A 27,953-nucleotide genomic window follows, 5' to 3' on the forward strand; every position below is an offset into this window, starting at 1 on the left:
CCTAGAGAGAGAGAAGTTGTTACAATGTCTGTAAATAATTATATTTTATAGATTGCTCAGACTGCCTGGACTAGATATAAAGCTGCAGAAAGCTGTCTAAGTCCTCTTATGTACAAACAGTGCATGTAGCCTATTTTGTGTGTATGAGTGCAGTAAAGCTTATGCAGTGTGATTAATATGTAATATTATTTAAAGATAATATTAAATATAAATAATTATACATAATTTAAAAAGAATTCAGCAACTTCTTATTTGAGTCACTGCGACTGGCCGGTTAAAAAATGCAGGTGTGGAAAATTTCCTAAAATTTTTGCAAAGTCTGTTCCCATCACTGATAATAATTGATATTAATTAATTGATTCTGCTTTTTATTGATCTCATAGAGATGGGTGAGATAATTATTTCTATTTCTGAGATGAATAATCTGAGAATATGTTAAATTCTTTTTTTTTTAAAATGATTATGGAATACCCTTTCTTTATTAAGACTGCTCTTTTTGTTTTGAATAAGACATTATTCTTATATAGGCACATTTCTTAATCCTTATGCTAGGACAAATAATCATACAAGTGCTCCTTCTTCCCTAGAGCCATTACAGCATTATGGGTTGCCTGAATCAGCCAGGAAACAAGAGTCTTAGCAAAGTTTAAACCTCTAATTACCATTCATGCCAAGATTTACTCAAGGATATGCATAGGACATAATTGTCTTATCTTTTGATGGCACGTCTGTAATTTATAAGATAAGAATAGGCAAAATCCAGCAAACTTGTGTTTGCTGAACGCTTAAAGGCATCATGGGATCTTCTCCCAGATAACACCTTCCCACAAGTCCACCAAAGAGTTGAGCTTTCTATAAGAACAATAGCAATAGTAATAAACCTATCCATTTAGCCTAATAATTAATTACTTTTGTTTAGGCTAAAGATGTTGGGAAATATGCTTTGATTGGTGCAGCCTCTCAGCTGGGTGGCTGTCTAAGGACCACCATTTCTCTGACTGTGATTATTGTAGAGTGTACAGGGGACATCACTTTTGGTTTGTGCATCATGTTGGCTCTTATGATCTCAAAGTGGGTTGGGGATTTCTTTACTACGGTGAGTTCTGTCAGTCACCTATTCAGCCTAAAACACAAATATAAGTGTTGCAAAAATATTTTTCATGTATCTATGGTTTAAAAAAAAATTATTATTTCTTGTAAAATAAAAAGTTTGTTAAATTAATTTGCTTTATTAAAAAATAATCATCCTGGTATGAAGAATATGACAAAATGTAACCTTGCCTTTTTTTTTGTAAAATATGTAACAAAAAAAAATATTTTGCTCGTGTAAATATTTTTCTTTCACATCTGCAAAATTATTACAAATCTTTAAAATAATTTATTTTAAATTTGTTTCAAATCTTAAAAGACACATTATTTTTAAATCACAACAAAGTTTTAAGTTGTTTTTGTTTTTAATTATAAAAGTTTTATTTATGTGTTGTTTTTCCTATAGGGACTCTACGACATGAATGTAGAAGTCAGTGGCATTCCATTGTTGTCATGGGAACCACCACCATTGTGTGACCATGTTTATGTCAGGTAGACTTTTAAAAATTCTACTCTTCAGTCTGTTTAAAGTTTTTCAATGTAAATTTAGTTAAGACAATGCAAGTTTGACAAAAATTTGGGTTAGTGAGTCCTGACTTTTACTATGATTTCAGTGACTTTATGAGCCAGCCAGTGATGACATTCCTGCCAGTAGAAAAAGTTGGTCATGTGTATGAATGTCTGATGGGGGAATCCTTCAATGGTTTTCCTATAATTGAACAAGATCCCAATGTAATTATTACAATTAGTGTTTTGGCTCTATTCATATATAAGTCTAGTTTTTACCCAGTTTCTAAATAGCTAAATGAGGAGGCTTTTTATTTCATCTGTTTATTGAGATTAATTAGCCTGTTATAAATTTACCTGTTTATTTTCCCTTTATTCTTATTTAGTACATAGTAAATTTTTAAAATAAACAAATGGGTCTAAAAGAAATGTCTATTAATCTTGTCCAGTGTGACTCAAGATACAAAGGGAAGTTGCGAGGAATCATCCTACGATTTCAGATACTGGTGCTTCTTAGTAAAAAGGTATTTATTCACCTGATGAATTCATATGACTGGAAAATATACATTTAAAAGAAACCCCACTGACTTTAAAAACATTTGGTGTATATACACCTTACAGAATTATGAGCTGCCTGGCCATGTGGTGGGGATTCTGAACCATTGATTAATGGTCATGGTTTCAAACTCTGCCCCCCTGTCGTCCTGCATGAAGTTTTGGCTAGGATGTAATTTTTTTCAAATCTGGAGGAATGACCAAAAGATGAAAAACAAACAAATGTGAGCTGTGGAGGATAGGTCTTCTATTTCTTTCAAAGTGGGTCATGTTTATGTTATTTGATGTTTCTATTATATCTCTGCTATCTTTTACTAATGTTTTCTTCCAAACCCTTCTGCTCTTAAGGTTGTCTCTATATGTTCTAGAGTTTGATTTTTGTTTGAAACTAGGTCTTAACAAAAAGACTTGCCAGTGAAAAGGGAGCTTATTTCACATTCCTTTTGTCTTTGCAATATGGACTTTTTAAAGTCCAGCCTTCTCTCCCCTTAGTTAGGTCATTATTTTCTAAAGTTCTTGCAGAAATTTTCCCATTAGCATTTTATTGGCATAATGACATTGTAAATAAATTGTGCCAATATGGACTGGATTGTGGATGAATGATAGTGTCATTATCATTTAAATGCTTGTATTAAGGATTAAAGTTAAGTAAACTATTTAGTATTAATTGATCTAATTATTACATATAAGGGGATTGAAGAGAATAGTAGAAGCATGACTATTTATACCTGTTTGTTTGTTTTACATGTTTTTGACATTCCTTCAGAACTGAAGATAATTATATCCTAGCCCAAACCCTCCATTGGATGTCAGGGGAGGGCAGCTGAAAGGGTTCAAACCCTGCATCATAAAATTGACAGTCCAGAGCACATATCTTTTGACCAAGCAGCCATCATATGAAGCTATAATATGAAGGCTAGCTAGATTTTTTATAAAAACATATAATATGTTAACCTATTTCAGTGGCATAGCTATGGTTTGGGGGGTGGGGGGGGGGAGAGAATATGAAAATCCCCCCTGGCCCCCACTTGAGGTGGGCCCCCAAATGAGTGTTTGAAATTTTTTTTTACATTAAATATTAAATATTATTTCATTATCTCACTACATGATGTCGAATGACAATATGCAGGCGACCCTAAAGAGGTCAAGCCCCCCGTGCCCCTAAATGATGTCTAATTCCTAGCTGTGCCACTGACCTATATTCAAACATTGATTTTATTGTCTCCCTCAGGTGTTTTGTCAGGAAGGTCAGGTACCCTCCAATCAAAACAGTATCACACTTAAAGACTTTCAGAAAACTAGTCCAGTTGCTGTCAGGATAGAGGTGAGGAAGTGTTTAGATTTTAAAAGTTTGAAAACTCACTGTCAAATTATGTCAATATTTGAACTTGCTTTTTAATCAGACTTGATTGCTTGTGTTTTTCATGCAATATTAAAAAGTAAAGATTAGAAGTCAGCAAACACATATAACAATTCATAATCTTCCAAAGTAGTACTCAACAAGGCTAGAAATAATGTAGGTCTATCTGATATACATATTGTAGGGCTATCTGATATACATATAGTAGGGCTATCTGATATACATATTGTAGGGCTATCTGATATACATATTGTAGGGATATCTGATATACATATTGTAGGGCTATCTGATATACATATTGTAGGGCTATCTGATATACATATTGTAGGGCTATCTGATATACATATTGTAGGGATATCTGATATACATATTGTAGGGATATCTGATATACATATTGTAGGGCTATCTGATATATTTATAAGTTCCTTTCAGACCTTGCGGTCTATAGGGCAGATGATATGAAGGTCATCTGTTCCTGTGGCCTATTGTTAATGAGGATGTCATGTGGCCAGCACAACGAGCTCCCGCCTTTACTTTTCCCCAACTAATGTCAGGTAGCCAACCTATTAGAGCTAATTGGACTCAGAGGTGCTCAAAGATTCCAAAATTAAAATCCCAGTCTTCACCAGGATTTGAATTTGAAGCAAAGCGCTTTATCGCTCAGCCACTGCGCCTCCCTGATATATTTAGATAAAGAGAAAATTCTATAATAACTTGACAGCATCCAAAACATGTAAAAAATGTTACAAATGGTAGTAAAGTTAGTAATAAACCTAGAGACACGAATGACTAAATGGAAGAAGATGTTTGTCACATTATATAGTTGTTTTTTTTTACCATTGATTGTTTAAATTTGCTTTTATTGTTCTTGATGGTTAGGGAAAAAAACAACAATTACTATAGTAGTAAAAGTGTTTTCTTTTGTGAGATATTGAGCTCAAAGTAATTTAGGTGTGTTTCATTATAGGATATTCAATTGACTGATCAAGAGAAACAGTATGTGATTGATTTCCGTCCCTTTATGAATCAGACACCATACACAGTTTCATTGGTAACTCATTGCATTTGGTTTTTCCTAGCAACTAATGTTCTAGTTTAATATATAATGTTATAAATGGAAGTAGTCACTGCTTAGTTCTATGTTTAGTAGAGTAAGACTTGAACAAATTGTTTTCAATATTAAGTATGAACTGTTAGATATTGTGTCCTCAGAATTTCTCAATGCCAAGGGTCTTTAGGCTGTTCAGAGGTCTTGGACTTCGACATCTTGTAGTTGTCAGTGATGAGTTTGAGGTAAACTTCTTTGTAAATGCTCTGGGATTAAAGTTATAACCAAATGTTTAGTTTTTTTCTTATTAATTTTTAGTTTCGCACATAGGTTATTATATTATATTTGTTGGCCCATAGTGCACATGCAAGGTGGCCTGTTGACATAAACTACATCATCGCTGGAATATTAAACTTCCTTCCCTCTTCTACCCCAGTAGACTCATCTCCTGTCTTTTACATTTCTAAATACCATTTCTTTAACTTCATTTGTCTGTTGTTCCATCCATAAATTTTTTAGACAGCAGTAGGATTTGAACCCATGCCAAAAACAGAGACTGGTACGAACAATCAAGATCATAGATCAGTTATCCCCACTTCCATAATGGTGAACTCAGAAAAAAACAATTGCATTTCTACTTCAGAATTCCCTACTTCGGATAAGACAGGACAGTATTAAATAATAAAATACATTTAAAAATATTTTTAAAAACATTGAGTGGAATAAAAGTATGAAGTTTGTAATCAACCATTTGGGATAACAATATTAATTAGTATTTTCATTGCTTTCTGACTGATGATTTACTATATATGAATTTATGAAGTGCCACATTGTCAGGTCTGCCTGTGTATAATACTAGCGAGACCAATGGTCATAGAAGGCTTGAACACTGTCCTGCAACGTCACAACATTTGGGACGTTTTGACCAATAGCTGGTTGCTACATCACCACAATTCTGTACAATGTGGCAACAAGCTATTGGTCTCCACTGCCCACATGTTGCAACATTGCAGGTCAGTGTTCAAGCCTTCTGTGATGAATGATCTTGAAAGAAGTCACATGCCTGCCTGTGTCTAGTTCAATTCACTGAAGTCCTGAGATTTTGTTTTGGTCTGATTTTTAGCCTATTGGAATGGTGACTAGAAAAGATTTGGCCAAATATCGTGCTGAGATCAAGAAAGGCATGCTCCACATGGAACATTTGACAGTTGAGAACAGATAGAAACATTCAAACCTGTTGCTGCTGAAGCCAAGCCTAGGTACACTGCTGAGAACAAGCTAGACTATGCTATCAACATTAGAAGATGGCACAGACATGTTTGTAGACAACATAAGAGAATTGGTAGATAACTTAAGGGAATGGGTAGACAACATATGGGAATAGGTTAACAAATGGGAATTGGTAGATAATACATCATGAGAGATCTAATGTAATCTTTTTGTGTGTTAATTTGAATAGTGTCATCAGTTCCTGCTTGACATCAGTGCCTGATGGACATTGTGTTGGCTATTTAAAAAAAAAAGTATCTGTTAACACTTAAAACGCGTGTGGTAGTTTAGCCTCTAAACATCAGAAATGCAATCTCCTTTTTGTATGCACTTAGAGTAAAACAGCTCAGCACTTTAAGGGTTAAAAGGTTTTGTTTAGTAAAATCTACTGATGTTTATTTTTAAGTCTTCGTGGCCCTACCTTTAATGTCCACTTCATGCACTTGAAAAAAAAAACCTGCATATTATGATCTCCCAATTTCTTATTGTAGTTCAAACTTTGATGACATTTTGCACCATTCTAATACATTGTATTGAACAAAGATATAAGGGATTTATGTGTTCATGTCATTCTACTGTACTCTTAGTATTCATTTTATTTTTTTTTTTGTAGTTGAAAGGCTGCACTGTATTCAGAGATAATTGTCTTAATCAATCTCAATCATTGTTAAATTTTTTTTTTTTTTTTTTTTTCATTACACCTAGCTCAACATTCCTGTTATGAAATCATAGACTGTGTTAATATCTGACTGTTTCCAAATAGATTTTTTTTTTTTTTTTTTTTTTTACATTTAGCCACATTTTCATTTAATTAGAATGAGTTCTATAAAATTAATCTTTATGAATGAATGTATGCCTGTACAAAGAAGTGGAACTATTTCCTTGTTAGCTCAGAGTACCAATGAGGAGGTTCTAGGGCTTTTATAGTACCGAATGGTTGAGGTGTTTGTAGAATGTACATACTGATCACTTCTACTTATGTTTAGTAGCATGTAAATGCTTATATAGTTAATGAATCTTAGCTTAATTTTTATTTCCTTGAGATTGGGCTCTACATTTCTTTATTTTGTTTTAGATTGAAAATGGTTTTCACAGTGTATAAAAAGGTTTTATGGAAGTATGCTAGAACATTGTTATTGGTTATTCAATCCTCAAAAGCCAAAATCGCAATATCTCTATTTCAGTGGTTCCCAAGCTTTTTCCTTAATGGAACACTTCGCACGTTCTGAGTATTTAGTGGAACACTTTGCTTATTGTTTAGAGAGATTAATTCATGTGGTGGCCTACTAGTTAATTATATCCAGTCGTTTGTGGAACACTAGGGTTCCACGGAACACAGTTTGGTTAACACTGCTAGAGACTTGATAGAAATGGAGTGGAAATTAGAAAAAATTATTTGTCCTTAATAAAACACTACTTTAAAAACAAATGTAGCCATCTGATTACCCATTAAATCCTGAAATTAACTCTCAGTAGGAACCTTTTGAATGTGTGTTTAAATTATGAAATACAGGTAGGAGGTCTACTACATTTTAAAGCATGTTGCTACTTTTCATTGGCATCATAATGTCATGTTTAAAAAAGTGAATTTAATAGAAAATTGTCCTGATCTGTATTTAAAATGTTAAGCTGTACAAAGACATAGATCTACTTTTTAAGCAATATGATTGTTGCATTTGTTTATAGTTGTTAAGCTAATCATCCAAGAAGAAAATTAGATTGCTCAAATCTTTTCCTCACAACTTCAGGAATGTTGTAAGTTGATTAATTTTGGTTCTTTTTGTGTTCAAGATTTAACCGTACCCTGAGTTTATTGACCTCCTGCATCTTAATAGCTTCAATTTTATTGTTAAGCATTTTTTTCTCTGGTAATCTTGCTGATTGTAGATATTTATTCTTTGCAGCTTGTTCTCAATATTCCGATCAGCTGCCAACTTTGTGTTTCTCAGCACTGAATAGCAAGTTGATTAATATAGTTCAGTTTTTTTCTTCTTGACATGAATTTTCAACCTAAAATAAATTGTTTGTAATTTCTCTTTCTAAAGACACATGTCTATGTGAAAAGCACTAGCTTGTCAGCACTATTTCTTTCAGAGCTATTTCTTTCCCATTCTGATTAAGAATGTATTTTCATTCTATCTTTTTTTTTCATTTCATACTGGGTTTTTTTAACATGATTAACTCTTAAGTTACAATGTTTATCTTGACAACTTCAAAAGTAGCAGAGTCTGATTAGAAACACCAAACATTTGTTACGCCATTAACTGAATGAAAGAATCCTCAATTCCTCTTTGAGAACAATGTTTTCTCTAAATTATATTTAAAGAACTTGCAGCTATGCACTAAACAGGATGGACGTATGTCTAAGTAAATTCTCATATAAGGCACAGGCTTTACACTTAACATCTTTAGTTTGTGCAAATAGCTGACATTATAATAAGAACTTTATTTAAATTTTTAAGTATTGTAAATTTTTTTGGTTAGATTGGTGCCCAATATATGAATAATATAATTTCATCACACATGGGTGTTCATGCCATTTTGCCAATTTCTTTTGGAGATAAAAATTGTGTGAAAAATGTTGACATTAGTGAAAGTTGCATTTACATTTGAGTAAAAATGTTTTGATAGTTATTTATCTTAGATTGTTTGAGATGTGCATAGTCGGTTGTGTGATAAGATTGAAAATTAGAAAAGAATTTTAAACATTGTGTGAGCATGGTTTAAAACAATTTTTTTTAAGTTTGAACATTTTGTGAAAATGGCTTTTATTAAGTTACTTGGTAAATTATTTTGATAACAGAGTGCATTGATAAAGCTTTTTTTTTTTTTCAAGCCTTTGTTGACAAGACAGGGTGAACAAAATTGTCATTTGTTTCCTTTATTTTTCACTGCTGTTGATGTATTTTTATTGACTGCACTTTACAAAAGAACATCTATGCATACTATGTCTTCTTGTCTTCAGATTCAAGGCAGCTTCAGATCTTTTCTGATAGCTGTTACTTTGGAACTTTCTTGGCCTTGTTTAGTTTTTTTGTGTTTTTTTTCATACCTAAAACTGCTGATTATTTTCACATATAAAAAAATAAAGTACTAAAATAAAATGTGTTTTTTTTAAAGCTATTGATTATTGAAAGATGGTCAGACTTCTTGTAAATCATTAGAGGTAAGATGATTATGTTATGGTCATGAAATGTAATGAAAATGGGAAGTTGAAACTTAGATACAGCCACCAAATATTGTTTTAATCAATACTGTAGTTTTAATTAAGAGTTCACTGTGAGTAGTCTATATGCATCAGTAGATATATGAGGAGCATATCAAACTGTTGTAAAGCTTAAGATTTAATCATTCTTGATAAGTAAAGTAAAGTTCCCCTTTCAGACCTTGTGATCTTTAGGGCAGATGTAAAGGTCTTCTGTATCTGTAGCCTATGGTTAACGAGGTTGTCATGTGGCCAGCACAACGACCAACCATCTATACTATTCCCCAACTAATGTCAGGTACCCATAAAGTTGGGTGGACTCAGAGGGACCCAAAGATTCTGAAACTAAAAATCTTCACCAGGATTTAAAACCAGGACCCCTGGTTTGGAAGACAAGTGCTTTACCACTCAGCCACTGATAAGTGCTGAACCCTAGAAGTCCTTTTTTTAATACTCCACCTTGCTTACACCAACAGATGTGGTTTACATCATATCTGTGTCATCAAACATGTACGCAGGGAACTTCAGCATTAGTCAACATGACTAACAGACTGCCCCATAGAGATTATTTGAGCTGTTCCCGGAGAATTATGCTACATGATGCCAACTGACACTGCATAAGAGGTTGACATAACTGTGAGATAGATTCTTTCAGGATGTAGTTTCACACATCAGGGGACATAACTTATGATAGAGAACTGATTTAAGGCAAAGGTAAGGCTTTCCCTTGTATAAGGCTAGGGAGATCTTAAGAAAAACTTCTCACATGCTTCAAGGGACAATGTCTCAGCACATTGTTTTTATCAAAAAAGGGATTTCAGATATGGTGTCCTACGAGTCTTTTTTTTTTCATTTGCCAGCGTACAGCAACTGACGTGTTTCTGTAGTACTATTAACTAAACTAAAGTGATTTTTCTTTTAAGTTCGTTACATTTTTTAAATTTTTTTTTTTTTTCAGACATCAAAATGGCTGTCATTGACCTTATTACTTTGGTTATTTGTTGTAAATGTGTATATATCTTTGTTGCATAGAAATTCTAAAATACTGTAAGGAAAGTTTATTTTTAAATCTTATTTTAGTATGCAGTACTGTGATGGGTAATTAGCATTTATGACTTTTTTTTTTCAATAAAAAAAATAAATTTATTCATGTTATGAATAGAACTTCACATATCATCTTAATTTCACTTAAATATATATATTTGTATATATGCCAGTTACTACGGACTTTTCCCATTATTCTTGTTTCTTTATTATAGATCTATATACTTAACATTCATTCAACACACCCAGTTAGCCAGATTTTTGTTTAAAGAAAGCAAAATTTAATTAGAGTATATTCTTAATTATTATTAATACAGGGAGGCCAGGATAAAAGAGGCTTGGTATGATTACAGGAGTACAAATACCAACAGAAAATTCAATTACAATATATTTCATTTTTGTGTAAAATTAGCAAAAATATAATGTCCGTAAGAACTGTTAACATGCCAAGCATTCATAGTTAAGAAAAGGAAAGGGGGGGGGGGGGGGTGAAAGAGTGCACCAGAAACTTGGATTCACAAATAAGCATGACTCTGGGGTCTCTTTTATCTTGGCCTTGTTGTAGAATGGTTCATTGCTTGCTTTATTAACAAAGCAGAATGTATACTTAGTGAATCACTTAACAGTATGTAGTTTGAATCTTAGTAGAATTACATTATTTAGAAATTGTACTTCTCTCTTACCAACTCTAATGCTTCCTCACAGGGTCACAAGTTGTAAATTACAATTTAACGAAGTTAATTTACAATGCTAGAAAACTTTGTTATCAGAAAAGTTCTTGCCAATAATATAGGTTGATACAGTTATCTCCTCCTGGAGTTCTAATGAGCTACTGGTATTGCTTATGTGTGTACATAATCGGATGGCTGTCTGGTCGTGCGGTTTGTGCACTGGACTGTCATTTGGATTTATCAATGGTCCCGGGTTCAAACCCTGCCCGCTCCCATTCCCCAACATCCTGCGGGAGGTTTGGACTAGGAAGTAAACTATCTTGAACTCTGAAGGAATGTCCAATACATGTAAAACATTTTACATTTTTTAAAATCCTGTAATGTAATTGAAAACAACTCATACACTCACTGCTCTCTCCTTTTTAAAAAGGAGTATTATATTTCAAATTCTTTTCTTTTCTTTAGATATTTGTAATTTTGCACAAACATTTGCATTCAGTACATTCCATCAGTCATTGTTTGACTTACTTGATCATAAACATAGAAAACCTGGTGAAGAATTTGAATACATTTTTTTTTGTTTCAATTTTTTAGGCTTTGATATTTTGTCTTGTTATTTCACTACTGGACTTGTGAGGTGGGAAAAGTCTTCCACTGTTTTGTTCCATAAATATGTGAGCACATTTTTGTCAACATTCACAGTTTTTAAAATACATTCTTGTTTTACAAAATGGTGTCACGTTTTAGATCATTTATTTTTAAGTTATAACGTAAGTAATGATTATAAAATTTCCCGAAGACCTTATCAATGTAACCGTTGTCCCTCAAACAAAAATGTGCATGGAATATAGTTTTAAGCTAAAACAAGAGTTGGCTACAAATAATTTATCACATATAATTATATTATAAACTAGCAAAATATACCTTTTTGAAGAACTCCACAGTTAGTCATTTCCCTTTTTCAATATTAAAAAAAAACAACCTATTGACTAATTTGTAAATTCTTAAATTGATTCATGTTTTGTTAGGTACAATAAATGATTTCAACTTATTCGAGATTGGAAATTGTGTGTACGGTTATTTAATGAGACAAGACCCTACATATTTATTATTTAACCATATCTGTGAATACTGAAGGATTAATTTCCCTTGTTGAGAAAAGTAATTGACTAATTGTTTTTGTATTATTATTTTTAAAGATTCCTGTATTGTCTATGCCAATGAATAATTGTAAAATGTTTTAAAGCGAGTTGATATAAGCTTTGTAAACATATATTTCTAATGATGTCCAAATAAATCAACTACCGGTATTTAAACAAAATAAACTCCAAGAACTAAAATTGTAATATAAAAAGTACTACTTACTTTAAAAACAAACACACTTCTTTTTCAAATTATTGTAATATGAGTTTCCTATTTAACAAATTTACTACAACTGACAACTTTCTCTGTACAACTTTATTTCATCCAAATAAACAAAATGTGTTTAACCAAAAGCAGAACCACAAAAAGTAAAGTAAATCCACAGATATTTGTTTTACAAGAAGTTTCTGAACTGATAAAAATACATAACTGTTGACATTATTTTACATAAACAAAACAATTTCATGGATGAATCCTGAACTATACAGGTTCTACAATATTATCTTGCATCCTAAGTATGAATGTCAAACTCTTAAACAAGTTTATTTTTTAAACTAGTTTGAAGTTAACAAAAATCTTAGTTAACAGAATTAAAATATTAAAACTATTGAAAAGTATAGTCAAACCAACAAATGTCTCCGAAACATTAATCGATTTAAATATACACTTGTTAGCAATTACTGGGCTAACACTTTCGACAAGGATAACAGTACAACCAAGTTGAAGTTCTCACTTGCCACATAAGACATTCATGTTTCACAAAAATTTTAAAACAAGACTTTGTGCAATGATTAATGTGTGATACCAAAGGTGACTAAACAGAGCAGAGTCGGATGACCTTGTTTGTTACAATCAGGAAGTCTTCATCCTGAAGTTCACGTAGAGCATCATCAAACATCTCCTTTGTGATAGGCTGCAGAAGTAAAGAAAAGCAAACTTTATATTTCTTATGAAATTAATAATAAAATCTATCCAACTTTTACAAATTTAAATTAACTTAACAAATGTTTAAAATCTGTAAGTATATGTGCAGATTTATATAAATATAAATAAAATTCAAACGTAACTAATTTGGTTCATGAAATCTATATAATTCAAAATCTAAGAATTAATTCTATTTAAAAAATAAAATAAAATGAATAAGTGATGATGAAGCCTTGGGTTGTTAAACCAACAGCAGTGAGTTACAATCATAGTCGTGACTGCAAATTGTTTATAATTCAGGTTTTTAAGACTCTTTAAAAGAATCCTGAAATTTAGTGCTGCGATAGAAAATGGCTCTAACACGCCTGTCCCATAAATTTCAAGGTAACATATATTTTATTTAATTGATTTCTTTACAGCGCATCTTTCATGCTTATAACAGTGAGCTATGGTCCAATTTCTTTTATGGACATAGTGATTATGTGTGTGTGTGTGTGGAGGGAGGGGGTATCTGGGATAAGGTTTCCGTCTCCTTAATGCGCTCAACAAACACAGCTCTGCTCGAGTATTTTTTAAATTTGTATTTATTTATTTATATTCTTATTTATCCGTAATTTACGATTCGATGTATAAATGTGAATACCAAAATTGGCCAGCACATCAATCAACAGCCTCTATTGGTATCAAGTGTTATCTGTCTTAGTTTTCGATGACAGCAATGACTCATAAAAAGAGAGAAAAAAAAATTGACTTACAAAGTCTGAAGTTTCACGGAAATCTTCATACAACTTCTGGTGTTTAAGTGTTGGAACTTTGCCTTTCGACTGGATGAGTTTCTTGAGAGCTGCCGCCACCTCAGCCTTTCTCTTACGAGCAGCACCACTCATGCCAGTGGTCAGGATGGTGATGTCAATCTTACCAGTGGAAGGATCTACAGCTGCCTGCTTCAAAGCCTCCTTATACAACCTGGGTTGATGAAAAGTCATTGAAGTCTTGCAGCTATTTATTATATCAGTTATAAGTTTACTGTGTACTACAGATGCTAACCAAGACATGCTCTTACTTTCCTGTGTACTATAGATTTTAACCAAGACATTCTCTACTAACTTTTAGAGCATTCCAAAAAAAGATCATTATTAATGTCCAATGGATATTCATGTGCTAATGTAATTGCATAGTGATAAAACTTTTTTTCAATGCTAATGTAAGTAAAAGAACAATTTAAAAATTGCTTATTCAAACTTTAGGGTATCAATTTTTGATACTAGCCACTGGGTGTTTGGCACTACACATATAAAAAAAAAAGAAGTACAGTACCCCCTTTCGGGTTGCAATCTATAGGACAGGTCATCTGTTTCTGTGGCCAACCGTTAATGAGTGTGTCATATGGCCAGCCCAAAGACCAACCGCCTTTACTATTCCCCAACTAATGTAAGGTACCCAGTAGAGTTGGCTGGACTCAGAGGCACCCAAAGATCCAAAATTAAACCCAATCTTCACCAGGATTCGAACCTGGTACACTGGTTCTGAAGCCAAGCACTTTACTACTCAGCCACAGCACATCCTATCACTACAATGTGATTCAATGACACATATATTGAGGGACCTTCAGAAAGGACAAGAGGTGAGAGCTTCTGATTAACATTAGTCAGCTGAAAGAAATCAAGCATTACTCAGGTTTTAATCCAATCTTTGTGCTTACCTCCTGGCCTCTTCAACATCAGCTACTTCCACCACATTTGACAACCTCATCCTTGCATGGGCCTCTGCCAGACGAATCAATGACTCCAACTGTCTTGGGTAGGCTGACACTTGACCTCTTGAGCTGCCAACTTTTCTCATCTCCACATAAGCTTGGATAAACGCTTGGCTAGCCTCTTCTCCAATTTTGGGATGAATGAAAGATTTGGCATACGTCAGGTAGTCTTTTAAGATGGTCATATCCTTAAATAGTAAATAAATTATTCTGTAAATTAACCATATGTTTAATTAGGAAATTCTGAAAACAAGTACAACTAAAAATTAGGCAATGTTTGGAGATCTTCATACATTGAGGAAGATCTTCATACATTGAGGAAACTCCATAAATAGCAAGCATTTTGGTGCATCCAAAATATGGATGTAATGAAATCATTTAATTTTTTTTTAAAGGACTTTTCAGCACTGTAGAATCGAATTTCAAGGCTCTCTCCATTGCAGTATAAAGCAATTTTTATTATCTTGTTGACAAAAGTGATATTTCTATTTGGTGTCCTTGACATTAATTATGCTAACTTCAAATTTTTTTTTTCCTTTAGGTTTCATTTTATCACAGCATTTCTTCATATTCTTTTTTCTAACTTACTGCATTTTTTTTTTGCATAAAGAACATATATTTGTCTCAAAACGAAACCAAAACCAGTGACTCATCTAGGTGCTTACATTGTCTTCCGAGACAGAAGGAGACAGGATCTAAATAATCGAAGTGTAAACAAAGAGCAGATTACTGCGTTTTAACTTTCATGTTTGAAAATCGCCACTAACCAAATTGTCCTCTTCCTCAGCTTCTTTACTCCTGAAGTAAAGAGATACTAAATGTCCTGCTAGACGTCTGTCAAACAGTTCATCTTGGGGATCCAGTATTAGGAAAATAAGATCAAACCTATAATAGAAAAACAAATCAGCAATTTTAAGAGTTGCCATGTTATTGTTAAGAGATTTCCAATACATAAAAAGTACTCGATAAATTGTTCCTGAAATACTATTAGTTTTCTCATAGTATTCCACTTGTCCTTTTCAATAAAAAGAATTTTACTATTTGATGAAATTTTTAAAGATGTTTTTGTTTACTTTTATATCAAGTCATTTATTTTGATAAGTTATAGATAGCCAATAGTCTGAATGGCAAAACAAACTGTTACCTAGACAACAGTGTGTGGGGCAACATAATGTTCTCTGTGATCGTTTTGTTTTTATTCCACTGAGACTCGACTGGATTAGCTGCAGCTAAAATTGATGTTCTGGCATTCAAAGAGCAAATAATTCCTGCCTTTGCTATAGACAAAGTTTGCTGTTCCTAGAATTGTAAACATGTTATATATGATATTATACACAGCCTCAACATTTACAAAACTAACTACATTTGTCACTTAAATTATCTTTCATTCACAAGAAACGTGAAAATATGCTAAGCTTTTATTTTCTTTAAAATCGATCTATATTGAAAAAAAAATGTGTGAATTCTAGATGATAAAACGTTATATGGTTTCAGCTTCAATAACCTAAATAATAGAGCTAGGGGTTTTATTCAAAGTTATTATTATTACCATAACTTCATGAAGAACTGAACGAGTGCTATCATTCATCTTGTCAAATTCATCAATACAGCATACACCATTGTCACTAAGCACCAAAGCACCTCTGAAAAATATAATTAGGTTCTTAGTTGGACAAGAAGTTTTTGTTGCAATCATTACTACATAAAAAAAAATGTCATTTACTTCCGCAAAATTTTTTTGGCAGGTAATGAGAGCTATATGCAATGGCAAACACCATTCTAACTTAACGAAAGAAAATTGCTCTGTCCATTGTAACAGAACGAATCAGTACATTATAGTGAGACAAAATTTCATTCAGGGCTTTATAACCCTTCAACTACCTGTAACACCAAATTCTCATACCAGATGATCCACAACAGGTCACAGTTCTCTGACAAACAAAAGATCAAAATGCAGGAATCACCAGGTAAGTAAATCTAATGTCAATTGTAGGTTTTGCTTGACAGGCATTTTAATTGTCTGAACCCAATATGTTGTCAAACCCTATGTTGGATTTTTACATTGCCTTCTATAGAATTATCAGCTGATATCCATTGGTACCTCAGTGTTTGGTTAAGCATTATAACATTTGTATAATACCAATCAAACATTGCTATTTGAAATGACTTTTAATTAGACTTATGTGATGTATCTTTCTCTCTGCACTAAATACCTGTTAACATCATAACAAGCTATTTATTCAAAAAAACTAAGTCTAACCTTTCAGCCTTTAGTTCTTAATTAAGATTCACTTTCATATCATGATGTGTCCATTAACATTTTTAACAGTAATTCAAAGAAAAAAACAACAACTATATACTTTTGAAATGTATAAACAAATTTGTTTATTTTGAAGTTGTTCATGACAATATTTTACGTTTTTTCATAACTCTATTCTGTTATTAAAGTTGTGATACCCAGCCTTAGCTGCCAAGCTATAAGCAGTCCCTCTATAATGTCCACAACAGCATTCACAAGAACATCGCTATTTCATAGTGCGGTCTTGCCATCATAAAATGATGGAATGCAGACATCTCTAATGAAAGATGTTCAAGAACTCTGAACTGCTTGGTTTAACAATAAAACTCAGAAAAACAGAAGTCATGTTTCAGAAGTCACCCTATATAACCTACTTCAAATTGAAAAAAGGAAAATTTTTAAAAATAATTTAAATAGAAGATGCACTTACGTCTGCAGTACCAGCTGTCTTGTCTCTGGGTCTTTGGTCACATAAGCAGTCAGACCAACAGCACTGGAACCCTTGCCAGAGGTGTACTGACCACGAGGAACAAGATGGTGTACATATTGAAGAAACTGAGACTTGCTTGTACCTGGGTCCCCACACAGTAAGATATTAAGTTCAGCTCTGGAAAAAAAAAAGGTTGGTAAGTTATTTATAATCAAAACTTTTCTGTACTAATATCATCTTAACTTCTATTTAACAAAATATCTCAATATATTGTTATAACCCTATTGGCGGCACAAAAGGGTTAATGTGTGTGCGGCCTACTGACACACACGACTCAGGCCAACACACAGGTCAAGGGCTGTCGATAGACAAAGGACAGTACTGGTATGAATTTTGCACGCAAATATGACGAGTGTTATGGTCATCTGATCATAAGCCTGCGCAGACCAGAGACACAGTGTGTAAGAAACGGCAGTTCAAGACTGGAGAGCGTTGACACTGGGACTGTTGAAGTCGGTCATGGTCGAGACCTCAAGTGTTATGTACGAGTCCAGGAAGAAATAGAGACAGTAGAGTTCAGTACTGTAGTAGTAGTTTATTGTGTTGCCAATTGTGTCATATTGGCTGATTTAATTGACCATTATTAAAGTACCAGATTATTTGGAGCCTTGTTGTCAAGTTCTTGATGTGTTGTGTTTAGCAATGTTTACAGAAGGCCTGATAATAAGAGAAATGTAACAATATGTTTAATAATAAAATCTTAACTTGTACAAAGAAAGGACCCACTTTTATAGTTTTTAAAAGTCATTTTCAACGTTTATAACTGAAGCAAGGAAAAAAGTATAAGACCAGTAGTTATGTAAGTGAAACCTGGACACAGACAAAATACAACAGAAAACATTTGCTAAATACTTGGGAAAAGAGAATTCTTATGAAAATATACAGAACCATACTAAATAAAACTGGATGAAACATTTTAGAAACAAGAAAAACATTTTTAAAAATACATTTCATACAAAAAACAATACCGCCATTATAAAACTTGAAATATAAAATCATTTTTAGAAAATTTAAAAAATATTTGGTTCAAATAAGGTATTAAACCAGTTATTTTGTCTCCATCTGCTGAATGAAGGTACAATGTTACTGATTCGGACAGTAGGCAATGCATTTTTGTGCGATTATTTATTCGTATTTTCATTTTATGGACATCTAGATCTAACACTAGACCTAGACTTCTAGATCCAGAATCTAGGTGTAATCTATATTACATTTATGTAAAATTATAAGTAAAGCTTAGATAATCTTTTAGTAAACTTGAAGCAACTTTAAATTTATTCAGTTATCGCATAATATTGATACACTACGGATGACTATGCAATGTTTTTTTTTTAATTATTGAATAATTCCAATGATAGGCCTTTAAATCTAAGACTTAGAAGACAATGTGCAAAATTTACTTGAATATTAATTTACTATACTCTTGAATTAATAATGACTTACATTAGTAAATTCCCAAACGCATTAGTCCTTTCAAAACCAATTTTGGCTCTAGATCTAAGTCTAGTTCTCAAGCCAAATTTACATTTATTTTTTTTTTTACTTTGAAAAATTATAACTGTCAAACTATGTCCCTGCCCATGTGGCCAACGAGCTAGTAATTCTTTTCTCAGCAGTATACATCAACTGTTTCTAGGAAAATCATTTGAGATGTTTTTGAGATCCATGATACGCATCCAGGTTCCTGAAGGTTCTATGAAGTTGTGACTTGAATAGAAGTATGGTAAAAAGAAAGGTAAAAAAGCAAACCAATAGCAGGTGACCAAAAAGTAGACCACAAATAAAATGTTAGATGTTGTTGAGGGAAATCTACAACAAGTGTTCAAGCATGAAGACAAAAAACTCAAAGAGATCAGCATGAAAAGACGTTTTGATGTAGGCCATGACCCTGTAGCACCACTGGGAAAGAATTTTTTAAAAAAATTCAATCTGAGCTAAACTGGTTTTTTTTTATACCTGAATTTCCCTCGACCTGTGTTTGTAAAATCTTTTCTATTTCCTCCAAACAACTGAAGCAATAATCCTTTCTTAATATCTTCATTCTCATAAATGCTTGGACCTAAAGATCATAAGAAATAATTAAATTCAACTTTAACTAAATCTATTTATGCTAATGAATTCATTGTAATAATTAGTCAGCACAAACAAAACAGGTTTTTCTACCTATAGCTCTTGCTAACCGCTCATAAATATCAGGTTTCTTGGACAGATTTTTCACCATCTCTATTCTTTCTTCACTCATTTGTAAGACTTTGCTAGAAGTAGAAATATTCATATTTTAAAAAAGTCTGTTAACTCTATTCTCATGTAAGAATTTTTTAAAAATTTGAATAAAAGGTTTAAATCTAAATTTTTTATGCCATATATGGGCGAAATATTGCAATATAAACAAAATAACATTTAGATTAGGTTAATAAAAGAATTTTTAAGAAAGATTAGGACCTACCCATCTTCAACAGGCTCATTCAGTCGTTTGACGTCCAATTTTCTAAAGTGAACTACGTCAATGTGTGTTTTGTAGACTGATTTGACATTACGCATGCGAGGGTTGACACGCAGAGGAACTGCCCGATATATTCCAGTCACAGTGATGCGGTCACCAGGCTGGACATGATCCACCAGGTCATTGTGAGCGTACATTATAACTGTGTGAGGTGTCTGTCCAGGAGGCATGTCCTCTAACAAAAACATTAAAATAAAATAAAAAATATGTAAACTTAAGATTATATATAATAAGAATATACCAAAAGACCCCTCTAAGAGCTATTGGCTCATAATGCAGGGGAATTGAAATGGGACTGTTTCTTTAACCAGAACAAAATAAAAGGTGCTATATCTATGTGGCCTGACAATCAGTTTTAGTTATCCACAAGAAATGCGTGATAGTGTGGACACCACAAAATAGAATTTAACAAGCAAAATATAAAAAATATTACTTAAAAGACTAAGGGACAAAAATGCACATTATTATCCATATCTCTCAGTACTGTAACATATAATGTTAATTCAATACCACTAATCAGTTAATTAACTGTTTAATTTTTTGTATTGTTTCATGTACCAGACAGACAAATTTTGTAAAAGTTTTTTCTCCTACTTCCCTTTCTCACAATTATTCATTGGCCCTAACAAAGCATGAAACAATACAATGAAATTAAAATTATATAATCTTTGTAAAAATAAATCTTTTGTCACGCAAAACTGCGCATTTGGTGCAGAGAGCAAGATTTATAACATAGGTGTAATTAAAAGTCATTTCACAAAGCAATGCTTGATTGGTTTATACAAATGTTATAATGCTTAACAAAAAAAAAAGAGGTACCAATGGATATCAGCTGATAATTTTATATAAGGCAATGTAAAGAATCAATAAAGGGTTTGATGACATTTGCTTGGGGTCAGACAAAATGCCTGTCAATCAACACCTAGAATTGACATTAGATTTACTGACATCATATTTACTTACCGGGCGATTCCTGCATTTTGATCATTTGTTTGTCAGAGAACTGTGACCTGTTGTGGACCATCTGGTATGAGAATTTGGTGTTACAGTGGGTGCAAAGGGTGGGCTCAGCTATCCTGCCGCGGTCAATCTCTACGGTGGTGGTGTTCTGGCAAACGTGGCATTGGAAGAATGCTTCACGCATTTCAGGAATGAGGGAAGATGTTCTGATCACCATGCCGCTGACAGTTATCAGTTGGTCAATGTCTGAAAGTTAAAGTTTAAAATTAATCAATAGAAATATTAAGGATCATACACATTCTTTACGGATGCTAAGAATAAGATGGATGGATTGACAACTTTTATTGCTGAATTAATATTTATCTCCCTTCTCCCCAATATGTGAAGAACTTAAGTTATAAGGAAGAATACAGCAGAATCTGGTTAATCAACCATACCCTTAATCCAGATCGAACCTAAGGTACCGAAACAAAATATATTTTAAGTTGAAACCACTTGATTGGACCAGCCATTTATTAGGACCAAAATGATCACATCTTTACGTGGTCTGATTAACTGGATTCAACTATTTCTTTTAAATCAAATATAAATGAAGACTAAGACTAAGACTGCTTTATTGATCCTTACGGAAATTTGTTGTGATTACAAGGACTCTTTTCTCATATAAAAACAACACATCAGAAACATACACATAAATAGAACAGACACAACATAAAAAGTTAATTCAGCGACTACACACAGGCATCTTGGTCCTTTTCATGTTTTCTGAAATGGTAGCTTACAGAATTTTAAACATATAAAATACCTAAACCATTTTAAAACAAACCTTCTGGGTTTAGTCCTCTCATGTTCTTAGTATGCTCAGCATTATAGGGTCTGACTTGGATCTGATGCTCCATTGTGGCATTAGGGAATCGCTCAAAGAACATTTCATTGACAGCCATGTCAAAGGTTGGAATCACTTCTTGGGGATAAGAGACTAGCTGACGATACAAGTCAGCATCATACTCTTTGAGGTGTGCACAGTTGACATTCAAGAAAGGCTCACCGATAACATTGATCTAAAAATAAGTTTAAAATATCAATGAGATATTTTTTTATGTCTTTAAAAATTCAATTTATTTGTTTATATGGAAATTTCACTAAGATGAAAAGTATATTAAATCCCAAGCACTGCAATGTCTAGACATATTATATATATATATACACTAGCAGGACATTACCTCCGGCCTGCGGGCCTTAGTTTGTGTTATTATTAAACTAGTGGATCGGATTTATATCTATGTCAAACTTAGCTAATGTTCCTTTCAAGTTTTTCTCTTTCGCCACAAAAATAAAAGTAGTTTTGCAAAAAAGGGTTCACATCCATATCAAATATAAAATACTATGGAAATGAATTTACCTGATTGGTTAAAAGCGAATAGAGATAACTTTAGCAATAAAAATGAAAGTAGTGGGAGATGAATAGGATATAAAGCACAATTAAAAAAGGTTTACCCGATTTGTTAACAGAAGGGGATTATAAAGTATGTCAGGACGTCTAAAGTCGCAGATATAAGGAAAGAATTTATGTAAAAATGCTTTTAAAACACACATTTGAAGGTTAATTTTATTAAATAATGAAATCAGTATTTTATAATTTCATGTGTCAAAGTAAAAAAATATATGTGCAAAGTGTAGTTCTTAAAATTAGATCTAGATCCTTTCGATCTTGTCTCTGTAAACATGGCCTAGATCCATGAAATAATAACACTTTCATAGAGTTGTTTTTTTGAGGGTCTTAAGTTTGTTTGGAAAATTGAAGGGCCAGGATCAAGAAGATGGTCAAGTAACAATTTGATCAATTTAAGAAAAATGGCAAAACACATTATTTTTTATATTTGGTTCTTGTAGGGTTATGAACTAAAATTTAGTGTTTCCAGTATTGGCAATTTTCCACTGTGCTATCTTAGGAATCTGGGGCAATTCTCCATAATTTATTTTTTTATTGAAAGAGATAATATGCTCATAATAATTCTTTATATACGAGTCTACTCTGAGCTAAAATATTGTAACATGTTATGTTATATTATCTTAAAAGGCTAAAACCAATACAGAAGTTTAACAGGTAAATTGTGTTCCTTTTCTTAACACCAATCAGTGCAATAAGGTGGTCATTTCCATGCAGTTTCATGCATAAAATGGCTAAGGATGGACAGGGCAATCACATGTACATTTTTCAATGGCACTATGTACACATATCTACACTTCAACAGATGGGAAGTTTAGTCAGAATGTGCACAGAGAATCCTGGTGACTATTTGTAACTAACTCAACTTTCATAAAAATGTGACTTAACCACCTTCTTGCACTACCGCCTTCAATTAGAGTGGTTAACTGTGGGCCACAAAAACAGACAACCTTTACATCATCTTCCTCATTGATTGCAAGGTCTAAAAAGATGCTTCACTTTACATGAATGATACAGACCAAATAAAAAAATAACATTACCTCATCTAATCTCTGGGTATAATATGGTTGATCCACATCCATGCCAGAGAAACGCTCATCATCTGCCATGCTCCTATCAACATAGCGGCTGATAAAACTACGAAACTTGAGCTTACAATGACTGACCACAACATCTGTGCCCCAGATAACCAGCTGCGGTCCAGCACTAGCCAAATCGCTACCTGCCTCACTGCGGTCTGTCTCCTGTTGTTATAGAATAATTGATTATCAACAAAACCAATTTGAAAAATGTATTTAAAAAATGGACTATATTATACAATTATTTTATTAGTACTTACTGATGGAGGATCAGCACCACCTATTGCCACTTGGCGGAGCTTTCTGTCACTTCTTACGTCAGGGCGGTGTCTGATTGGTGTGGCGCCAGGACCAGGTGTTCCACCACTCAGTGATCCAGGGGTGCCATAATTAAGTGGTGAGCTGAGATCTATTTCACTAGCAGGCATAGCTGTGGCAAGATAGTTTACATATTTGAACCCCCAAAACATTTAAAATTTGGGATAAAAAAAAACAACATAACAAATATTTACCACATATTAACTTTATTAAAAATTGTAAAACTAACCTCCTCTGGGACTGGTGACAAATGACTCATCCCCAGCTGCGACAGAAGATGAGTCCAAAGGGCCAATATCAGACGAAGGCTCAACTCTGCGCCTTTGTGATGGAGGGGAAGAAAATTCATTTCCTTCTTTTGCTTTCCTTGCACTTGACCTTGTGGCTGATAAAAACATTTAAGTTTAGCTTAAAGATTTATACAACAAAGGGGGGTGGGAGGTGGAGAGCAAAACATGGAGATGTGATATGAAGTCAGTTTTACATTTCTTTTAACATAAAATAGTTTTTCACTGTTTTTTTAAATAATTATGTAGACAACGTATTTTAAAATATTACCTATACTATGTGCATTTTACACATTATTTCTCCCACACCACATCTCTGATATAACTGAAATTTTGCAAAATTATTTCTTTTTCCAGACAACACATGAATCAATAAAAATAAATAATTAATCAATTAATTAACTATTGGTTTACACAATTATTTTGTTTAGAATCGTGAACAAGGGAAAGAAATCATACTTGATAGATATGATGGTATAAGTTGAATTAGTCCCCTTGAGGAATCTTGAACCCTTAGTGAACATCATTTTTTTTTATGCATTAAAAAAAACAACAATCAGGTTAACATTCACCAAGATACCCCTTCCTTCCTCACCCTTTCCAACTGGTCTCAACAAGAGATAGGATCATAGCGCATTGAGAAAGTTAAAAACTAAACAAAAAAAAATGGGTAAAAATATTTCTTATCACAGATTTATTATAAGATTCTAAAAAGTAAAAAAAAAAATTCACTATATCAAAATTTCATCTTAAGTTGAAAAATATTACTAATTAATTATTTCAATTTGTAGGGCTTGATTTTACAAGCTTTAAATTAAATGTCATTTATATTTTAATACATTCTAAAAAAAAAAAAAAAAAAAAAAAAGAGGAAAAACAATCGTATTTTGAACGTGTCTAAAAAGGCTTTGTATAGTTTTACTTTAATTTCCCACTAAAAATAGAAGAAACTTTCAAGCCTCATCATGATTTATACTATATTACGAAAAAATAATTTCACTTACGTGTTGCAGTCGAGGCTCTTGAGGACCGTCTTGTAGCTGTAAATAGATGTTGAAAAGAGGTTTACTAATATTAACAGGCCAATTTAATTAAGTAATAATTGTCACCATTTGACCCTTGAACTAAACCCTTATGTTGATTCATTGTGAACAATTTATTAATAGTGTTGACCAAGGCTCTAGGCACACAATTGCTAATAGCGTGATCAGACATTTTAGTGAAAGTGTCAAAAAAGAACCCAAGCAAACAATTTATGCTAGCGCTTCAGACATATTTTATTGAGGTTTATAATATAAAATTAGTGGCTGATCATTACATTTCATTCTAAAGGACCCTAACTCACAAATAATCTAGTGATAAAGACTATCTGTCTATAGAGAGACATTTTTTAGCTAATTAGAAAAACATTCAAATATAAAATATCATATGTATATATTATTATTATTTCCCAACATTGTTTACTAATTTAAAAGAAATAAAATTAGAGAAAAACTGCAACTTTAATTATTCTTTATATATATTGAAATTCGTATCTAAAATCTTAGATCCAATAGAGAAAACTTAAACCTACGTGTCCTGACTTCATTACTGTCTTTACTGTCAGGGCTACCTGCTTCTGAGGTGCGACTTCGCTTACTTCGTCTAGGGGTAGATGCATTTGATGATGACATCTTTCTGTATGTTTACTGTTTAAGATAAATTACATTTTACATCAGTACAAAAAATATATAATTTTTTTTTAATATATGCTACATCATGGCATCTAGTCTGTTAGAAATGTTAAATAATTATATACAAGTCTGTGCATTGTGTTTTCTAGACCTTTAACTTTATAATCATACTACTTTCATACATAACACTAACAGGATAAGGGGCAAAAGGTGAGAAACTGACCCATAATAGGCATAAATCATAAACTAATAATAGGTAAGTTTCAGGCAGGAGGGGCTTGTTAGATTTGGCTGGCTACCCACTCAATGATCACTGACTCATGAAAAGGAAAACTGAATCCAACCCAACCCCCAACTGCCTTGAGGCTAGATACTATAATACTCGCTATACCCACAAACAGCCTGAGGGAGGAAAATCTATGAGCCAGCAATCAGCACCAATGAATTAGGCAGCTTGCAGCAATCATGTGATGCTACTGATCTAAAACTTTATCCTAGTGACTATATTAACTATATAGACACTATAGTTTACTATAGTACTATTAGTATTAGATCTAGATTCTAGATCTAGTAGTGAAGCCCACATAATCTATTTAATTTTAAGTGTTATAATCCAGATTCTAGGTAACTAGATCTAGTAAAAGTAAAGTAACTAGTCTAGAATCTAGATCTTGATTAACTAGAAATAGAATAATTACGTCAGGTGTCACTTTGACTCTCTGGAAGAGGCAATGAATGAAAGAGTGAAAGAGGAAGTTACTAGTTAGATCTAGAGTCTATCTTATCTTATATAATACAGACGTTACTTCAAAAAAGAAGATGATTAGGTCCTACGCGTCATGCATTTACTATCATTTAGTCATGCATATTAACCAATGACTTAAATTCTGCCAAGTCACTGGTTTTCCTGGCTAGCTCAGGCAACTCATTCCATGCTCTAATAGCACTAGGGAAGAAGGAGTATTTGTACAAATTTGTCCTAGCATATGGGACGAGGAATGTGCCTTTATCTTTGTGTCTTTCAGAGTATTTTATTAAATTTTGTTTTTGTATTTGAAGATTATGGTTCAGTGTTTTATGTATGATTGCTACTTTACTTTTGAGCCTTCTGTCCTGAAGGCTTTCTAAATTTAGTGATTTTACTAAAGGTGTTACTCTAGTCAAATGTGAATACTCGTTTGTTATGAATCTCACTGCTCTATTTTGTCAATTTGTGTCTGTTCCAGTTTCTTAATGTTTTCTTGAGTTGAGGGGTCCCAAACGGAGGATGCATATTCTATTATTGGCCTAACCAAGGTTAAATAACATTTTAGTTTTATGTTCTTATTTGATTTATAGAAATTTCTTTTGATAAATCCTAATGCTTTGATTTTTTTGTAGTTTCATCAATATGTGGATTCCATGACAGTTTTTCATTTATTATAACACCTAGGTATTTTGCGTTTTTAGTCTGTGTTACTGGTTTGCCATGAATGAGATAAGTGGAATTAATTTGTTTTAGTTTTTTTGTTACTCTTAACAATGACATTTTTCTGGGTGGAAAGACATGCTTCAATTTGATTCCCATTTCATCTAACTCTCTTTGTAAAATATCTGTGTCTTGTGTTGTTTTTATTGTTCTATATATTATGCAGCAATCGTCTGCAAATAATCTGACTTTTGTTCCTGAAGTAATGCAATTTGGTAAATCATTTATGTAAATTAAAAATAGTAGTGGACCCAAGACTGTTTCTTGAGGTACACCTGACTCCTGAGTTTACTGTTATCAGTGTTGATTTAGAGCCATTTATTATTAGTAGTCTAGTAGTTAGGAACTCAACTCATAGTCATACTGTAACTCATATAGACTAGAGTCTAGTCATAAAAGTTGTCATAACTCACTCAGAGTCACTGACTGTGACTGTCTGAGACTAGTGTCAGTAGTGTCTCAGTAGTGACTAGATATCTAGATCTAGTGAGACTAGTGTAGTGAGACAAGGAACGTCTGTTACCAGTCTGTAATTCAGTGCAATTTAGTAATTTAGAGTATATTTACTAGAACTAGAATCTAACTAAAGCTTAGATTTAAATAAGATACCTTACAACTTCGAAAAGAGGTGTGAAGTTAAAATGTATCCAAACAATAATTTATAATTATACATAAAATAATAATAATAAAGCTAATAGCTTTTTGTTGATATCGTACCAGATTAATTAGGATAAAGTCATGAAGCCGCGTAGAGTTTCCCGCGAATTCAGATAAAAATAGATACCCACGTGATCAGAACACCTTTATTTATTTTTTAAAGCTGGAAATTAAATTGAATATATCTATAATTCTACG

The 27,953-nt window shown here is 32.8% G+C and overlaps 2 protein-coding genes across 9 annotated transcripts in view; one reads left to right on the top strand and one right to left on the bottom strand.

Annotated features, from left to right (window-relative positions):
* Positions 1 to 11,482, top strand: part of LOC106069891 (H(+)/Cl(-) exchange transporter 7-like) — a 106,612-nt gene extending 95,130 nt beyond the window's left edge. For all 6 annotated transcript variants that reach the window (XM_056035062.1, XM_056035060.1, XM_056035061.1 and 3 more), the window contains 8 exons: positions 920 to 1,096; positions 1,496 to 1,581; positions 1,704 to 1,821; positions 2,046 to 2,120; positions 3,383 to 3,475; positions 4,479 to 4,562; positions 4,724 to 4,804; positions 5,683 to 11,482. In XM_056035062.1, the coding sequence (XP_055891037.1) occupies positions 920 to 1,096; positions 1,496 to 1,581; positions 1,704 to 1,821; positions 2,046 to 2,120; positions 3,383 to 3,475; positions 4,479 to 4,562; positions 4,724 to 4,804; positions 5,683 to 5,781 (813 nt within the window). In that variant the 3' untranslated portion in view covers positions 5,782 to 11,482. The remainder of the gene's footprint in view (positions 1 to 919; positions 1,097 to 1,495; positions 1,582 to 1,703; positions 1,822 to 2,045; positions 2,121 to 3,382; positions 3,476 to 4,478; positions 4,563 to 4,723; positions 4,805 to 5,682) is intronic.
* A 648-nt stretch (positions 11,483 to 12,130) lies between these two features.
* Positions 12,131 to 27,953, bottom strand: LOC106069890 (DNA replication licensing factor mcm4-A). 3 transcript variants are annotated; one of them, XM_013229657.2, is made up of 18 exons: positions 27,816 to 27,953; positions 25,531 to 25,645; positions 24,962 to 24,997; positions 23,900 to 24,055; positions 23,613 to 23,782; positions 23,314 to 23,517; positions 21,650 to 21,884; positions 20,827 to 21,069; positions 19,807 to 20,038; positions 19,524 to 19,615; positions 19,317 to 19,419; positions 17,301 to 17,477; positions 16,121 to 16,214; positions 15,716 to 15,870; positions 15,339 to 15,456; positions 14,518 to 14,759; positions 13,571 to 13,781; positions 12,131 to 12,804 (listed from the first exon to the last, which is right to left on the bottom strand). In XM_013229657.2, the coding sequence occupies exons 2-18, from the start codon at positions 25,628 to 25,630 to the stop codon at positions 12,706 to 12,708; spliced, it is 2,667 nt and encodes an 888-aa protein (XP_013085111.2). In that variant the 5' UTR covers positions 25,631 to 25,645; positions 27,816 to 27,953; the 3' UTR covers positions 12,131 to 12,705. The 3 variants fall into 3 exon arrangements, with proteins under 3 accessions (XP_013085111.2, XP_013085112.2, XP_055891042.1); XM_013229658.2 differs by having other exon boundaries at positions 27,708 to 27,853; XM_056035067.1 differs by having other exon boundaries at positions 27,713 to 27,836.

The sequence above is a fragment of the Biomphalaria glabrata genome, chromosome 7 (genome assembly GCF_947242115.1).
Source record: "Biomphalaria glabrata chromosome 7, xgBioGlab47.1, whole genome shotgun sequence".
NCBI lineage: Eukaryota > Metazoa > Mollusca > Gastropoda > Planorbidae > Biomphalaria > Biomphalaria glabrata.

What these genes read in the sequence shown, in the direction of transcription:
- LOC106069890 (XM_013229657.2), bottom strand. Translation starts at nt 25,630, where the DNA reads ATGTCATCATCAAATGCATCTACCCCTAGACGAAGTAAGCGAAGTCGC. An exon ending in AAGAGCCTCGACTGCAACAC is followed by an intron (nt 24,056 to 24,961) that starts GTAAGTGAAATT and finishes TGTTTTTATCAG; the next exon opens with CCACAAGGTCAAGTGCAAGG. An exon ending in CAGTTCTTCATGAAGTTATG is followed by an intron (nt 15,871 to 16,120) that starts GTAATAATAATA and finishes TTACAATTCTAG; the next exon opens with GAACAGCAAACTTTGTCTAT.